At 43.9% G+C, this 19,009-nt stretch overlaps 1 protein-coding gene across 1 annotated transcript in view; it reads right to left on the reverse strand.

The window, feature by feature from the left end:
- PTGFRN (prostaglandin F2 receptor inhibitor) overlaps window positions 1–19,009 on the reverse strand; it is a 67,576-nt gene that overhangs the window by 13,659 nt on the left and 34,908 nt on the right. Inside the window, exons 5-6 of the mRNA XM_042037894.1 lie at window positions 15,397–15,822; window positions 8,232–8,651 (exon numbers count right to left, since the gene is read on the reverse strand). Coding sequence (XP_041893828.1) covers window positions 8,232–8,651; window positions 15,397–15,822 — 846 coding nt within the window. The remainder of the gene's footprint in view (window positions 1–8,231; window positions 8,652–15,396; window positions 15,823–19,009) is intronic.

Genomic DNA, 19,009 nt, shown 5'->3' on the forward strand with positions numbered 1-19,009 from the left:
CTCTGCCCCAGAAGCAGTTGTACTTTTGTACACAAGGGCAGTAAGCAGACATATAATCTGAGAGTTTGACATCCATTTTGACACTAGAAGATCTCTCTTAAAATTAACACTGCAAATTACCCCACCAAGCAAGGATAAAAAAAGGGTGGTAGAGATGCAATAGAGGTTACACATGGATTACCAACCAAGACTCCTACATGTCTATGCTAGAACACATTTAAGGAAGTAAGAGATCCAGAATACTGAGATCAGCTGCTCAGGTAATGACTTCACAAGCGGGCTGCAGCCCTAACTTAAGCTAAGCATGATGGTATCCTTTTCTGAGGAAATGAACAGAGATTAATCTGATTGCTTTCTCAGCATCTATCTAAACTGGTTTTGTGTGAATTCAATTTGTTTCCTGACATTCACACACACACACAAGCCAAACTATATTCCCCTTGCAGCCTATTTGATTATTTGTGTTCAGATAAAACAAGACATTTTCCATCCTTTTGTTTGGAGTTGTGCAGACAGAAGTTCAAGGTCCTAGGGGATTAAAGGCAGCATGGACCAAGACACTCCAGCCAACTATAAGCAGAAAAGTCTCAAGCTGTGCATGAAGTGTCAAAGAAAAGAAGTGAAGAGACTGTCAAAATCTGCTAGGAACATCCCTGCATTCCCAGCACACTCCCTCTGCTGCACTGATCAAAAGCAGAACAGTACCGTAATAATCCTGACACTGTCCATAGCTCAGAGTCTATCCTATGCCTATCCTGCAGCAAGTGAGGTGACATCATGTCAGGAATATGGGACATGCTCTACTCCAGCAAACAGGCTGGATGCTGGGAGGGGTTGAGCAAGAGAGATGAACTGCATGACTCCGACTTTGTTGGGCTAAGGATGGGCTGCCCTACCCGGTTAAACAAGGAAAGACAGAGGATACATGGGATTTTTCAGGCCTTATTTCTAGGATGAAAGTCCAGGTACCTCCTGCATTGAACAGACACTGCCCTCAAAGCCTGGCACACCAACAAACTGCTAATGTGGAGCAGGGTCAGAGCACTCCTGGCCAGTGGATGTCACAAGGGTAAAAGCTGAGCTTGGCTGGTCACTCAGCCAGGATTCTGTGGATCATGGAAATGCGGCGCTCCCAACACACTCCTCATTTCGGGTCACCAAGCACATCTCCAGCCTGCCTCCCCCATGAAGAGCCAAAGCTTCCTGGGCAGGAAGGCTCCAAGGCATCAGCTGCACTGGCATTTCAGGATTGTGCTTCCCCTTGGTAAGGCACAAACAGTTCTTTCCTTCTAGTTATTTCCCTAGCAGGTAACATCTCCTGCAAATTACCATCTCTGCCTCCAGGCAGAAATCACTGTCCTGTGCTAGAACTGGACATCAACAAAGAGTCAAGGGATGTGTCAGAGGTGGTGATCTTCCCTCTCCAGCTGAAGAGGGAAATCAACATTTCATTATTTTTTTAAACCCAAGCAAGATTAATTACAGTGAAAGTTTCTCAGTTCAGTCTGGAAGACTGCGTGGCTTCAACTTCCTAGGGTTATATGTCTTCTTTGGATGTATCTCACACCTTCTGCCCACATGACCCATGCCCTGGGTCTCAGGCTGCCCTCAGGCATGAAAGGACAGAATAAAGCACCTTCAGAGATTTATTCCCACTCCCTTACAAAACCTGAAAAGGTAGGAGGCTGCCTGAGTGCCCCATTCTCCCACCAGTGCTCAAGAGGCCCTGAATCTGGACCACGCCAAGCAAGACTCAGCTCACAAAACCCAACTATTTTAAGTGTTTGCCCTCCAAGACAAAACTAAAACAAACAAACAAACAACAACAACAACAAAAAAAACACACCACAAAAAAAGGCCAAACACCTCAATGCCTTGATTACAGATAGAAGCATGTGGTGAAACAGGCAACTCCCAGCAGACACTGATGACACTGGCTCAGGGTCTCAGCATCATCATGCTCAAGCACGTACAGTGTCACAGGAAGGGTTGGGGAGGTGACAGGAACTCTCTCCTTCACTGAGATATGAGTTCATGCTACATTAACACCGAGAAAAACAGAACTCTGCAGATAACAGATGCTGTGGCTTTGGCCACCTTGCCACCTGCATTTAACAGTCTGAAATACTGTTATTGGCACCTACTGGTCACCCGGGAGAATAAACAAACCAGAGCTTAGTTTCAATTGCAGGGCTGACAGATCAAGCATGACCTGTAAAACTCATCAAGAACAAAGCAAAGTTAAATGCTGAAAAGCTGATCATGAGCTTGAAAGCTGAGAAATGACTGGATTTTAATAACTTCAGATCTGAAGGTAAGTGTCATTCCCTCTGATAATTTGGAAGCTAAAGAACACAGATTTACAAAACAAACCAGCATTCCCAATTCTAAGAGCTAAGCATCATAAATTGCCATATTTTGCTGAGACCTTTGATTTAAAATGAACCAAAATATCTGTTCCTCACTATAAGTAAGGCCTTATGTAAGCTTAGATACAACCCCTAAAAGAAGTTTTCTTTAGTAAAAAAATAACAATTTTATATTAAAAAGCAGCTGCAGTCAGGATAGTATTTCTTGACTCCCAAACGCTTGAAAAACACTACACAACTTTAAACAGAAAGTGAAGAAATTGAGGTTAGAAGTTTACTAGTACAAACCCAGAAGTGCTTAAAGACAAACCAGGTTTCAGAATCAGGAATTGTTCAGTGTACTTTTCTCTAAATGTTCCCTTTTATGTTAGATCTCAATGCTCAAACTGTTGATTCACCAGGAAGGTAACTCCAGGAGCCAGATCCTACAGTAATACAGTTTTCAGCTAAAAAGTGCTATGCTAATTCTTCTACCTATAAAAATGAAAGGAAAAAGTGTTTGTAAGCTGAACCAAATTTTGTTATTATGTGCTCAATCAATCAGATTCACACGGAAGGGGCTGCAGGGTGGAAAGGAGGAGTTCAAGTTGCTCAAGTTAATTTACTCAACTTAAGGATTTACAAATTGGAGAAAAATTCTGAGCCATCTCTACCTGATGCCACCCCATTCTTCCTGCTTTCATTCCCTGCTCAGTAATCCAAACACTTTAAATCTGCAAGAAAAATGGGAAAAGGAAGGAGAATAACCAAGGGCCAGTTAAAATCCAGTTCTGTAACAGAGGTCCTAATTATCTAGAGTCCTACGTGATGTTTTGTCTTCTCTGATTATCATTTTACCCTGTACTTCTCTGCAGAAATAAGGTATAGTCTCCCCACAGACACAAGCTACTTTTGTTTCCCAGACAAGCAGAGAAGAGAAAGGTCAAGTAATCTGATGACAACAGAGACCCAGGGCAGACTGTTCCCTGCAAGAAGCCTGTGCCCAGTCCATTACTGACCAGGGGGGCTGGAATTCCTGCGTGCAGCTTCCCTGAATGCAATCAGACAGCACCACAGACCACAACGGGGAAAACAACTGATGCAACCCACGAGTTCTGCATCGTCCAAAATATTACTCACCTCTGCCCTGGCACCAAATCATTCACTCTTCAACTGAGAATTCCATGACCTGCCTTTCTCCAGATAAAAAGTTTCTTCACCTTGACTTTTCCAGACCCCTGCCCTTTCCCTGCTTCTTTGTGAAGCTGTTCCCTAACAAGCTTTACCCCAAGCCTCATAATAGCTGTTACTGGAAGAAGCCCTCAGTAGTTAAGTCTGTGGTTTCTACTTCCAGCTACAAATTAATGCACAAAGGCACACAATGACAAAGCACGTTCCTGCCCATTAACAGTGGCTGGAAAATACCAGCCTTTCTTGCCAAGGACTTTCTGCTGCATCGCTTTTCATTCATTTCCGTGATTAAGCTTTCTTTCCTTTAAGAATCTTTCTATTCGCCCTTCTTGAAATTGAGTATCTCTCGGGGTCATTGCAGGGCATCATTTCATTTTAATTGCAAGTTCAACATCAATACTCAGCTCATATTTCAGCAGCTCTTGGTTTATCTCAGCCTCTTCCAAAGTGAACGATAATACATTGCTGTGCAATGAGCTCACATGGAGATGTAATCCAGAGTTGAAGATTTCATTGAGATATTTCCCTTACAAGTTCTCTTTTATTTTTTTCTCTCCAGAACTTTCTACCCTCTGCTGAACGGCACAGAGCAGAGACAGCTCAGAGCACAGCCAAGCTTCAAATGGGTCTCTGTCATAACACACTTCTCAACATGAGATTAAAAGCTTCCTTCTCCCTGCTTCCTTCAAGGGAAAGGAAAATAAGTCACTTCTGTGGAAATCCCTGTGAGTGTGTAGCAGGTAAAGACATTCTAAACACTAACCTGGGTTGCCCAGTTAGTGGTAAAAGGGATTGAAAATTAAAGGACAAATGCCAAAGCAGAGTTTATGAAGCTATCTTCCTACACTGACTTGAGAAGAACAGCAAGGGACAGAAGACAGGTGTGTTCTAGGCTGAAAGAAAGGCTGTGTACACATGCATCAACCAACAGCTCGGGAGGAGAGAGGATGCATTGGAGTAGAAACAGTGTGATGAAATTAAGAGAACATTTCAAGACAGGCACTGGCAGCTGCTCTTGTTCCTCACATCACTGGGCAACCTTTATAAAAGACATGGCAGAACCTCTCTGTCCTACAATGGGAAAACAAACAAACAAAAAAAGCACTGAGGAATATTAAATTCTGCATAGGGGACAGCTTCCCCTGCCCCCCAGATAAGCTTATTTTGCTTAGAGCAGCTGGACATACAAAAGGCATTCTTTTTACGAAACTGGTCTAGCGATCCATGTTATTCATGAGGTCATACCAGAGGATTCACAAGATCCTCTCTGGTCTTAAAATATATCCAGCAGAGAACAATCTGCCATTGATTGAATATTTGAAAACTAATGACCTAGTAGGCTCCTCCTCACCATACTCCCCCACCCTCACTTCCAGTTCATACGGTCCGGTGAACAAAATCCACGTTTCGTTTTTTTTAGTTCAGGGTGTTTCAAACAAATGCCTTTACATTAACATTTCAGATCATTAACCAAATGGAATAAATACGTCCCTCTGCAACAGCAAGTGGAGAAAGAAGAGAGGAGATCTCTGCTTGCAGCCAGCAAGTTCTGCCTTGAATGGAAAGAATCTGAGCAAGACATTTTCCACAGATGTTCACGGAAAAACATTTCAGAGCACTGCCACATTTCAAGCCTATTGTGGCAGGAAACACTGCAGTTTCATGTGTGCAGTCCCCAGCTCATATATGAAAAGCTCACAGGCCCCTGCCATTCAGAGAGATCATATTGCACAATGTGTATGCACGCTAAAAACCCCTCTTTGAAACATCACTCAGCTCGGAGAGATCTGGGAGAGAGTCAAACTGGAGAGAAGGATTTCCAATCCCAGCAAGCCTCACCATCCCCCATCAAAGGGGAATCAATAAAAACAACTGAGAAAGAAATTCCTCCTAGGACTAAAAGCTTCACGTTAAACCCTTTAAGGGCTTCCTTTTGCTGAAAATGCTGCTTCCGTATTGATCCCTGCCCCACTCCACCAGCCACGATGCACGTGGAAAATGCTGTCCGAGCCCAAGACTTCAAAGTACGGAGGAGACTGCAATACATCCTATTTTTCAAAATTACACTGCTGTATTATACTCCCTCCAGCAGTTATAGATAAGTTGTCTTTCTGTTACACTTTGAGAAATCAGTGCAGTTGACTCCTTAACAGTTTTCCTATCAGGGACAAGCACTCATAAGATACCCCAACCTCCCTATAATTCAGGATTTAGCACGCTGGTGCTCGCCAGCTTTTTTTTTTTTTCCAGTTGCCTGGAAAGCTGCATGCCCCCCTTTTTTTTCCTGCACCTTTCCTGTTAGTATCTTCCCTCCAATTTTGGGGAAATTCTCCCTAGAAATAACTAGCTCCCTCAGCAGTTCTGCTTTTCACCACAGCCATTAGGGAAATTTTGGCACCAACTTATTTTTTCTGAATAAAAAGTTTGACAGCTGCTTGTGCCACAGGATGCAAGAGAAGGGTGTGATATCTGAGCCATGCTTTCATAGCTGCTCCACAACTTTGCCATTTACCTCTGGCTCCCTGACTCGGTTTGCATCAAAGACAGGCTTCAGCAAACAAAACCAAAGTAACACACCCACAAAACATCTTCTGTCTTGTGTACTTAATTCCAGATGATTTCCCAAATAATAATTCCTCAGTGAGCCCATTCTAACTGTGGTCATCACATGTTCTCATCATGCCCAGAGGTGAATATCCAGCAGGGATATCTGAGTAACAACTGAAGGACATGAAGTTCATCCATCAATTAAAGAAAATTGCAGGTATTTCAAGACAGATTTTGCTACATGCCAAGATTATTTTGGGAAATAGCGCTCCAGCAAATTGTGCCTGGGATCTCATTTCTTTCTTCATTCTTTTATAGAGAATGAAAGGCTGACAGGGCTTCAGGACCATCCCTCCCCCTGCTCCAGCCTTGCTACTGGAATTCACACATTCCCAGGGCACTTCTACATGCTGCCTCCCTTTCTTCACTCCACGCTCCAGAAACTCTATCTGGGTGAAGGGGCTGGGAGGAGAGGCTGACAGCAAAAAGAAGTCAAGACTACAACACGTACACTTCCCTCCCTCGCATTGCTTGCAGATCTCCCTCTGAACCCTGGGTATCAATAGCATCCCGCCAAACTTTTTGGATGGGAGTTCAAAGTGACACAAGACAAGCCATGTTGGGAGAGGCACCAACCACCACTTTTGTGCAGGAAAGCATCCACATCAGAGCCTGGAGGGGAAGGGTGGGGTTTAAGGCAGATTTCATTCTTGTTGGTTTCTTTTATCATCCCCTTTGCAAATGCTACTCTCCCACTGTGTCTGACCCAGATATGAAGAGCAATAAGGCTAAAACTGTAGCCCACTAAACCATCTTGAGAAATTACCTAAAACAGAAAGAAGCAGAAGTCAATGTCCTCTGTCTGGCCAGTTTAGATCAAAGCTACATCTTCATTAGGGTTTGTACCACGATGCTACATCTCAAAGCTTCCTACAATGTGATGTCCTCATTGCCAGGCTATCTTCCTATGCTCAGCCCTTGTCCTTTTCCCAGCATGCCTCGTATAAGCAAGTTCAGTTTTTAGGAACCACATCATCTAGAACAATTACCTTAGTTGTGGATGCAACCAGAAGTCAGGCTGCTCTTGCCTAGACACAGACACATCTTCTAAATATGCTACAGCCCACTATTACAAGCAGAATATGAGCATGAAGAACAAGAGATGTGAGGCAAGGCCTCCTTCCAAGCTGTGCTTGTGAACAGGAACAGGCAAGCGCAAGAGGTTTGTGATAAAGCAGCTAACTAGAGAGCTGCAACACAGGATGCACCTTCAGGCTACATTTGGGCTATAAACCTGCTCAAAATCCCACCAGCTTGGTTTATCAAATCATGAGATGAGCCCTTCACTAATACGTGCACCAGTGTTACAAAAGCATCCCTTGCACTTCCCAACAATATAACATGACAGGAAATCAGGGTTAACATGCTTCTCTGATGATCCAAATCAATGCTGTCCATCTCTCCCTCCCCCCAACATTGTATCAGGACAGGCACGTTTCTGTAGAAAAATCCCAACAGGCAGGCTTGTTACAGCTGAAGGTAAGGGTTTCAGCAAGCAATTGAGGAACAGGATGTCCTTCTGGGTACCGAAATTCATCCCAATTTGTGGAGCTTTGTAGTTCAGCCGCGAGGGACCCCTAAGGTCTCGCAGTGGCAGGATACGCTTACTGAGATGGCTGAAATGTTACCCTGACCTGACCATTTTCTGCAATTACATCAACAGCGAGGTGTGCTCAGGGAATTTAATGCTATGCTAATAGAGCCTGTTTTGGAACAGAAATCCAGTTTATATTAATGTTCTTCCAGAGCAGCCACTACTAACAATCTAGTGATACAGCTGGCAAATGCAGCAGCAGTTGCTCCATACTGAGAACCAGCTATGAGCCTGCAGGACCATAAAAGCTGCATTAGTAGAGAAAAACCCAGGGGTTATGATTACAGCCAATTCATTAAACATCTTTCTGTAAACAATCAATAGCACAAAGGACACAAGTACCACCAAAGGAGACAAGCATAGCTCTCAGCCATCATACCATTTGTTCCAAAGAGTAGGTATTTCTGAGACACAGGGAAATCAATGGGAAAGCATCACAGAGTTCTCTCCCTTTCTGGCTCAGACACACAGCTGCCAGGTTCTGTACCAACCTGATGTCTGGAAGTCTATCTGGATAGGGTTGGATAAGCCATTCACTGCTTCACGCCACATGCCACCACCACCCGGAGACCAGGCGGTCACCACGCAGCGATAGAGCCCAGCATCAGAGATCTGGGTCTGATACATCCTGTAGCGGAACTCGTTCTCCTGCACCTTCTCCAGGACCACCCCATCCACACGGGTCTGGTCCGTCCAGTCCTCCAGCCGCACTACCGAGTCCTGGTTCAAGGAGATAATGCGCGTGGTTCCGTTGGGATTCGACTGATCCGTGAAGGGCTTCTCAGCTGTGATGAGGACGGAATAGCGCGGCGTCTTGATGTTTTTGGAGGACACCTTGCATGTCATCTCAAAGGTGTGGCCTGCTACAAAGAATGGCTTCAATTTCACCGCCTCCACTGTAAGCGTGTAATCTGAAGAGGGAAGGAAATAAGCAGCAAGAGAGGGTTAACAAATAGATACAGGTGTTTCTGCAGCACCTTTCAACCTAGAAGATTACAGACAGGCAGAGTTCCTTTTTTGGAGGAACAAATCCCAGCACATTTATCTAAACATGTGGACAGCCTAGAATGCTACTCAACAGTGCACACACACACAGGTACACAACAGTTTGGGTCAAGATGCACAAATTCAAACGAACACCAAATACTGAACAGATAATAGAATACACAGGTTGTAACAAGACAGGATCCCCAGGATTGTTTTATTCAAGAGTAGAGATACCAGACAAGATTCAGAGTCCCAGTTGTATACTGGATCTGGAAGAGCACCCTCAGTGACGGGGTAGTAAGGGCACTGCTGAAATACTCATGACTAACGACAAAAGCTGCCACTCGCTGAATTGGCAGCACTTAGGGTAGCACCTTTTATTTCCCTCAAAAAGCCACCCTAACAGCAATCCAGACACAGTCAGCTGAAAACACATGACAAAAGTTGGTGGTAACAGAATTCTCCACTCCAGGCATCCCCATATACACACACACCTGTGCTGAAAGATTTAGGCACACCTCTGCCTCCATGTCAGCCTTTCCTCCCCTTGCTTCTCGTACGTTTACTTGCATACAAGCCTGCCAGAAGCCCTCACATTTCCCAACAGCCCATTTGACATCAAGAGCTCCAGCAACACTTACTGCTTAGTTTCCTTCCATTTGTTCTCCATTCTCTACTGGCTCCTCGATCCCAAGAACCCCTTCATTACAAGGTTTGGGAAAATTATACATCTCAGAGCACAGCTCCAAGAGGCACAAAATACCAGCTCACAGTGAGAAACTGAGAAAATGAGGAGTGACTGAAATCAGAATCAGATAAAAGAAAAGGGAGTTGCTAGTTTCCTGGCATTGTGATGAAAAAACACCCTGTAGATCAAAGTTCTTCCTAAGGAAGGGAGGGCTGGGGCAGAATACATGAAAGTAACAGTATTGCAAAAATACAGCCAATCCAACTGTCTGGACTTACTTTGCTGCGCCATAGTCTCCCTTCCCTCATTTATTTAAAAAAAAAAAGAGTGTAGACCTGTTAAAAAACTTCACAGAACCCCTTTATGCAAGACGAAGCTTCTCAGGAAAAGGGAAATAAGCAACGGTGAGATTGAAACACATTTCCCAAAACTGAACTTAAATGCAGTAATATTTATGTCCTCCCCACAAGAGCAACAAGATACTTGTCAAGATTACATTTTGCAGTGTTTTGCCTTCAAGCAGCAGTTTTCACAATGAGTAAACACAGCCCACAAGATGAGAAACCCGGTATGACAACTTTAAATCAGTACTGTATAAAGCAGATCACAGTACAAAGCTATATAAAGAAACAGCAGGAGCAGTGAAGGCTGAGATGCTTCTAGTGGTCTAGCTGAGCACAGAATTATTTGATACTCCACACCAAACCCCCCTCACACTTCCACCCACTAAGCAAGTGACAATACTAGAGTTGCACATTTAGGCACTCAGGGTACAATCGCAATTGAAGTCGTATAGAGTCATTCTCCTCTCCGTTGTGAAAACACCCATCAGATACCAGATTCCAAATCCATTTTTTCCTCATTCTATGTCTATGAGACTCTGATATTTCCCTCTTCGTAAGGCTGCAGTATTTAGGAGCCCAGCACAGATCAGCTTTTCACATATTTTAGGAATATAGTAGGCAATTATATTTTGTCCCAAAAGCAGAAGCACAAACAGCTAGTTATACTCTTCTGGCACATATTGTTGCTTTCTAGGCCATATGAGGAGGCTCTGGGCAAAAATCCCTCCTTATTTAAATGTTCTTTACGTTGTTGATCTTCAGTCAGAGCACTGGGTCTTAGACACCAGAAAAAGGGAATTTAACATCTGGTCTCTGGAAGATGTGCTTAAAACTAAATACCCTCACATGTTCAGAGCAGTTCAGCTACAGCTGACATAAGTCTCCCTACTACCTGGGCTTCAAACACCTTAACTTCCACTACTCCCTGAGCCACAGGTCAGGCAGCAGCACAAAGGGCAGTACCTTGCCCCCAGCAAGTTGTTCCTAGATATCCTTTCTTGGTTTTTTATTTGAGGGCAATAGCAAATGCTTTTACCAAGTATTTCTGCTAAAGAAAAAGGAGAAATGAGTGGTGGTAGCATGCGACAACAGCAGAAATACCATTGGTAGAGTTTGTGGAAGAGAACAACTGAGGCCTAGAGATGCAGCTGGAGAACAGTGGTAGAGTTCAAAAGGGTTAGAAATTAGGATGCTGAACAGAGAACAAGGAGATATGTTCTTATGAAAGTCCTTTCAAAGCATTATTCTACCTTTAAAAACCCCAAAGATCCTTAGCTTGGATGAACACACAAGGCAGAGGCACTCCCCCTTCTGTTAGACCATAAGAAATCCAGAACAGAGTAAGAGAAGGGGACACACAACCCACCACATACAGGTGTTGAATGTTTCTTGTTGCAACAAAGTCAAAAAAAGATCAAAGGAATGTTTCTGTATGTGCCATAGCATTAGAGACCTGCATATGTAGCAAAGTAAAACAACAGCAACAAAAGGCCCCATATCCTATCAACTAGAAAAACCTGGGTCACCATTCTTAACATTCTGGTTCTGTGCCAATATTGTTCTCCTTCAGTAGCAGCAGATGAAATGTAATTAGCACTCCTTCACCCCCACCTAGAAAAGCACGTAGCTGTCTGTGTGTGGAAGAGTGCACGTTATGAGAAAGAGGGCAGCCCGAAGATTTAGCATTTATCTTAGAAATAACAGTAATCTGCACGGAAAATTAAGAAGGAAAGGAAAGTTTCTTCATGTTTCCTATGTTAGCAGAAATTACTCATCAGATCTTGTAGCATAAGATGAGCCAGAGAGGTCAAATGAGCGTTTTCTTCCAAGAACTGCAGCCTAAGGTCTCATTTCTAATCTTCTGGGAACTGCCAAGGAAGCAATGTCTGTCTGACCGCTACTCCACACGCTTGCCTCTCTGCAGGCATACCTGCAGTCCCATGTGGAGTCTCATCTCCTTCTTGTAAAGCTCCATGAACGAAAAGCACAATAAAACACACCCTGGCTGCTCACATACAGGGGGCTGCAATCTGCAGTTTATGCTGGAAAGCGGGAGGGGAAGAGTTCCTAAGTACACCATGCCCAAAGCTTGGGCACTACTCCAAGACAGAGGGCTAGCAACAGAAGAAACCCTAGCCAAATGATCCAAATAAAATTTGAGTGAACTGTACTTTGGAGCCTGCCTTCCATCGCTGGCCAGTCCAAGTGGTTAAGCCACACTGTAATTCTCCTGTTGCTCTCTACCACAAAGTGCGTGCTCAGCTTCAAGAGCGCTTCCTGGCTAGTGACCAAAACCAGTTTTCACCTAATCTAAGCCAGGAAAATTTCTAGAGAAGCCCAACAGCTACAAGGCCATGGAGACTTTAGAAAACGGCGAACACCTTCCCTGCACTCGCTCCTCTGACTGCAGCTGGAAAAGCAGCACAATGGCCAGGGCTGACAGCAACCTCGGAGCCTCACGGCGCTACTTGAGGCTGCTGACAAGAATCTCAGAGTTCATAAAGGCTCCTTCATCCCCCGGTGCACTAACAAGGCTGCAAGTACAGGGAATGCAGGAGACATCAAGGCAGTGACAGCTTTGCTGTGGTAGGAGGTGGATGTACAACACCCCGAGGTACAACTGCAGCCCCAGCAGCTCTGGAAGCACCACAGCCACACCAAAGCCTGCACCACAGCCTGACACGTGAACCCACACCTGACTTCAGGAACTCTCTTATTCCTACACCCAAACTGGCAAATACACCCAGCAGCTTAGTGCCACGGGGATTTCTTTGCCTGGCAGGAACTGTGTCTCTGTACTACACTGTGTCTATGATACATCAGCAGTGATAAAGGAAGTAGGTGGCAGAAATATTATCTGTTCTCTATTTGCAGGATTGTCTGAAAGATTAAGACACCCTTGCTCCCAATTAAGTGTGATGGGAGGGCCTTGGCAAACATTTAGGACAAGTAACTTATGTTAAATATAGTTATTTTGTAAATTAAGGACAGAAGCATTAACAAAACCCCAGATAATAGTACCTTTGGGATTTGGAATTTCAATTAAAAGATAATGTTCTCTTCTGCAAAGTACTCCATGCAGATCCAAACTTGACAACACTGGTTTAGGAAAAAAGCATTGATTCCACATTCTACTGCAAACAGTATCTGTGTTCTAAATGTAGGCAGTACTCATATTCAAATAAATAAACACAATTATCTTATAGAATATCAAACTGTTTTCTGGGTTGAAAATGAGTTACAGAGCCAGTCAAAAAACGTTTCCTCCCTTCCTTTATCCCTTTTCACTGACTGGAACTTGTACTCTAAATAAACAAAACACAATACAACTGATGTTTTTAATTTCTGAGATGAGATAGAGATGCCTTCTTTGTCACCTTGGCAGGGGAGAAAGTAGAAGGGGGGAAGAAACATAGCAGGCAGACTATGTCAAAAACAATGGTGATCTATGATAGCAGTTGGCTGCATTTGCAAAGCTGAGTAAGCAGAAAGATGTGTGAGTATTGTTGGTCCCCATAGAATAAAATAGAAAACAGAGACAATAAAACCCCAAGTTAAAATGGGCAGACACACAACTTATTATAACAATGCACAGAAAAGAGGTTTTGGCATCTTCACATGATGTTTACATTTTGAATAAAGGCTCTGAACACCTCTCTTTGCTGAGAGACCCACAGACACAATATAAACCCATTTCTCCTTTCTCAAGAACTCTGAACAATCATTTCCAAAGTGAGATTTCTCCAAAGTCCTCCCCCCAAAGCACTGCTCTAAAGTCAGCAAAGAGGATGCAAGCAATGAAATAGATGGAAGAAAAGTCTCTATATAGGCACAAGCTATCCAAGGAAGAGGCAGCTTTCTCTCCTTAGGCAAACACGTGGGAGCCTGGCTGCTGGCTTTTGTAAGCACTGGGAGCAGTTAGGGACTCAAATCACCAGAGATACTTGTCAAAACAACAGTCAGAGAGCACAGGCAGCGGCAGATTAACTCCTTCATAGTTGCTGGCTACAGCACTGGGCTCCCAGCCGAGTCTGGAGCTCACAGGAATAGGATATGGCAAGGGGACAGGGCACACAGAGAGAGGCATCTGCGGCTGCACTGCTGAAGGGGGAGTTGAGGGGTGGAAGAGAAGGGGAAATCAAACCTATATTTCACCCTCCCCATGTCATAGACATATAACATTCTTTTTCAGGAGGAGGAGGTTTTTGTAGGAAAGTTCGCTTTCACGTAATAAATCCCCCAACCCCAAGTTTTGCCAACAACGTATTTTTCAGCATGGGGACTATAACATTTACATTTATGCTGCAAAATTAGCAGAGTTTCTGGAACAGAACCAGAAACAAGGGAATGTTCACACCTGTCACGGTTTGTTTTCACTCAGAAATGTCAACACAGGCTGAGACTTTTCAACTCCAGCTGGTCTCCGTAGCTGCTCGGAAGGCGACGATCCATTACACTCACATGCACACACACACACTCCATGTTGTGGCATAACACTGAACTAGCTGTGACCAACACTCAGCATTAATGAGAGTTCTCGGTCCTGCTGGAGAAGCCAGCTTCAGGAAAAAAGAAAAAAAAAAAGAAGACCTTTCCCTGGACCACAGGCTTGGTCTGGGGATGCAGAGAGTACTGAGCAAGCAGCCCACTACTTCTCTCTCCACTGAAGCAGAATCACAGCAGAAGATTTCCCATTTGCTGTTCAGGGATTATCCCTAAACAACTTCAAAGTTATTTCAAATTGCTTGTCTCTGAAATATAGTTCTCTGCCTGTGGATGCCTAAGCTAGACTGTTAAACAAATCTATCAAGATAAATGCAGCTTAGCTAAGCACAGATTTTTGCCAAAGACATTACATCCTAGGTTATCCTAACCTTTCTGATGCTCTCCAACATACCCTCTTGCATGACTTCACTCTGAGCCAAAACAGTATCACACTATAGGACATCCAGGAAACACAGATCCCATTTTAAACCAGAGTTAAGCAACCTCAGTTAACTATCAAGCTTCTAAAAATTGCTCCCAAAATCAGTTAAATACTGACTACAGCTAGTTCACTACTGCCTAAAAATCTCAGTTTGCCAAGCAAACCACTGAATTACTTTGTTCTGCTACCCACTTATTTTTTGATACTCTGGTAGTATTATGCCCATGAACTTCCTCAGAACTGCCTTTTAAACATGGGCTTGTAGAAGAGAAAAATAAAACCACAACTCTCAACCTGTCAGTCAGAGACGATGAAGTGGCATTCCTCTTTTCACCTCAATACAACCCTGTTGTTAGCAGCAAGATGCATCCTAAAGAGACTAAAATACTCCAAGCCATGAAAGTAGGCAATGACCACAGCAACACTGCTGGATACCACCCCTGCCACTTCCAGCCCAGCTCCTGGAAGTCTCAGCAGCTTGATGGAATCTCTCCTTCTATGGTGTCTCTTCTTTTGCACTTCCACTTCAAACTGTTGCATAAAACTGGTGAGTGCTGTTAAGCAGTTATTCCCCTCCACAAATAAGAGGCCTTTACACAAGTTGTTATTATTCCTCAATCTTCGTAACACAGAACCCCGCTTCCAAAGCCCATTAGCAGGCCTGCTGGCTGACAAGCCTATTCTCAACCACCCAGGTGCAAAGGTCCTACCTTGTGTAGCCCAGAAAATGTTGACAGATGCAGAAGTCACATCTTTGCTCTTCACCCAGCTGTTGTTGCGGTGCCTACTCCACGCCGAGATGACACAGAAATAATCCCCTCTGTCACTTTCTGAAGTCCACTGGATTCTCAGACTGAAGGTGTCAGCAGACTTTTTAGAGAAGATTATTTCCCCATTCTGAATCCGCTCCCTGCCCCTGTCCCCAGGTATCAGAGTCCAGTCTGCATCCATCGAGGCCAGGAGCTCCTCTGTCACCACATCGTCACCGGGCAGGTGCTGCCTGTAGTACCAGGAGACGGTGAAGCGGATGTTTGCTTCGGTGTCCTGTACATTTGTGATCCTGCAGCTGAGCTCTGTGGGGTCATCTGAAAACTTGGGTGTTTTAGAGGCGTTCAGGAACACATCATAGTCTGGCTCTGCAGGAGAGGAAACACGGGAGAAACAGGTTAGAAGCTCCAAGAAGGGAGAAAATGCTAGAATTTATTAAAAGATACACTAACTTCTAACATCCAGTTTCAGCCTCTACCAACCAAAAGCCAAGTGCTACAATACGCATTTTTCTTACAAGACCTTGGAACTTGGACTCTGCTTCTCAGACTTGCACCAGTCTGACACAGGTACTCCTCGGCCTGCATTCCCAAACATGACTTTCCATTTCAAAGGTCTAGTCAGACCTTTTCAGAAAAATCAGGATTTGTTGAGCAAAATAATCCCCTCCTTTAGGCCTGACCCCAAGAACCCACCTGTGGGTTCAGTTTCAACCCAGTTTTTGCACCTGCTAAATGCCTGGGGCAGCCTGCAGCAGGACACTGGTTATCCTCCAGCTTTGGACTGACCAGAGACATCCCATTTCCTTAGTATCTCTCCAGGATAAGAGCTATCTCCCATCCTGAAATGCCTTCTTTTCCACACTCAACCATCCCATTGTGGCTCTACAATAGTTTAAGAATGTTGAAAACCAGCCCATTAAAAAGCAAACACTTCACCCACACAGAGACCCAAACCAGGGGACACGAGACACCACTGGCACTGGCCACAGGCAGCACCAAGAGCTTGGCACAGCAAATTTCACTGGTCAGCAATTTAAATACTACCTAGGTCAATAAATACTAAGTAGGATAAGAGTCGAAGATATGTAGATCAGAAAAAGCTCCACAGTCTGAATAGAGAAGTATGTGCTGTAGAGCTGTGAGGCTGGAATATCTCAGGCTGGAAAATCAGTGCCTGAATTTCACGGGTTAAGAATGGGGCTGTTGGATTTAAATCTGAAATAGCTGGCTGCCCAAAGCCCAAAAGCGATAAGGGAGCCGCATGACTATTTTCTCTCAGACTACAGAGATAGTAAAGGAAGAAGATTACAGCAAGAACCTCACACCACAAAGGAAATACGTATTTATTTACTAGTATTAGAATATTTTTTTCTTTCCTGTCAACTATAATTCAGAAAAATGACCAGCTTCCCAACTGTTCGGCCAATACTCATCACGCGGCTTTTACAGCCTAACTGTATTCAGTGCTCTGTATTTATTTCCTGCTTTATGTTTTACTTGGCATTTTGCCCTCCTAGAAACAATTAACCGAAGCTATAATTGGGACAGAGAAGGCAATCCAAGGCTAAAACTTAGGCTTAGCTCACCAACGAGCCAAGATAATAAAGCATCTTAATAGAACTGCTGTGGAAACTCTGTGTGCATATGCACTTTTGGACTTGAGATGCAAAGGATAAAAACAATTGTAGCAAACAAGCTGGGCTGCTGCTGTGTCAGCCTGCAGAAAAGATCTCTCACCAGTAAGTGTTAGGCACGCAGTGTCCTTGCATCTGGCAAGAACAAGGGCATCAATACACACCAGACCCCAGAGAATCTGGTAATACCAATCGTGAGCTTCTGTGGCATTAAGTAACACAAAATCATAAAAGCACTGCTTACAAAGTCTGTAGTACCTACTACCAATGAGCATGTGGAGATTTCCTCACATTTTCAGGGTAAGTAAGGCAAAATAAAAAGAAAATGCACAGAATTCTGCTACAACCAAAGCACAGATTATTAATGATGGCCAAAATCCACTTCTGGTGTAAGCCCCCATGGATCTTACAGCTACACTGCTCTTCCTTTCTCATTCACAAAAGACTAGTTTACTCCAGGGCCTCATGATGTATTGCTCACATTCTACAATTCTATTACCATTCCCCCTTTGCCTCCCCTTCCCCCCAAAAAGAAGGCATTTAAGACCAACTAATATTTTCACAGCAACAAAGGCTGTGAAAGCAGATACACCTCTGTAGACAGGGACACAAGAAGGAAAAAGCTGCAAGAATCTCGAATTCTTAGAAAATTGCTTCAGGTTTGTTTTATTTGTGGGCAGGGGAAGGACCCTAAGAAGAGAGTTTTCTCTTTGATAGCAGCACTCCAGATAGGCGCTTCACCCTGACAGACACTCAAACAGAGGATTTAGAAAGAATAAAAGGCTGGCTGGACAAACCTCATTCCTCCACTCTGTCAGCTGTCAAAGAACAGCCTCACAGACAATTCAACGACTTAATACTCCAGGAGCTCTTAACTTCCATTAAGGAGGAGGAGTTGGTGAATTCTGGATGCAGTTGAAAACCTCAAACGCTGAAAATTTATTCTACTTTCCCTCTCCCTAGCAACCAAGCATCTGCATCTGCTGGAAAGCAGATTTTATTCTCTCCTGCTCCCAAATAATGCCAAATTGGAATAGAAAGAGTAAGGAATAGTCCTACAGGTACAGGCACTACAAGAAAGCACATGAGCATGCCAAGAGCATCTGTACACACATAAACACACGTGCATGACTGCACACGCACACAAGTGGGGGAAGGAGGGAACACTACTCACAAGTTAAATGTGAAATGTGAATGGCTGAATGAGGACAGGAAATGAAGACATTAATCACTTGTGAACTCCTAGTACACATTACAAGTGTACTTGGAGACTGCCACGGCTCAACTGCTCTGCACAATGCTAAAATGCAACATTTAAAGTCATTGTTGATGGGATTTAACCTTATGGCACAGCTATTTATTGCTGAAAACCAGGCTCTCTATATGCTGGCCTCATTCAGCACTTTTATGTTGGAGGACCTCTGCCTTTGTAACTGGACAGCACCACCAGTTTCTCATGACAAGAGGATCTGAAAGGGTACATTGAAAGGGTTTGGGAGTGGGTGCTTGCATCCAGTCAGAGCTGGAACAGGCACCAAGCACTCTGCCAGTCCACATCTAGCTTCATTCATGCCTCCAACACCACCAACTCCTTGTAAATTTCAGCAGGTGCATATACCTTACCTACATCATTCTGCAACAACATCCTGAATTTCACTGCCTTTAAATTGAAGCTATTATCTCCCCAAGAACAAACTAGGGAACAGATTGGGTAGGCTGACATACCTAGACCTATCTGCAAAACAATAGGCTTTTTAAGAAGTTTTACGGGAGTTCCATTTTTAGTATTTCTCCCAGGTAACTTCTAAGGGTATTTGCATAAGGAGAAATATCTATTATAAGTGAAGGAGAGATCCCTACATATAGATAATAGATGCAAACAAGAGAAACACTTGTTCAGAAGAGATTCTGCAAGGTCC

Source organism: Corvus kubaryi, unplaced genomic scaffold (genome assembly GCF_017639235.1).
Source record: "Corvus kubaryi isolate FWS band 111438036 unplaced genomic scaffold, C.kubaryi_AGA036_p1.0 37391, whole genome shotgun sequence".
NCBI classification, from domain to species: domain Eukaryota; kingdom Metazoa; phylum Chordata; class Aves; order Passeriformes; family Corvidae; genus Corvus; species Corvus kubaryi.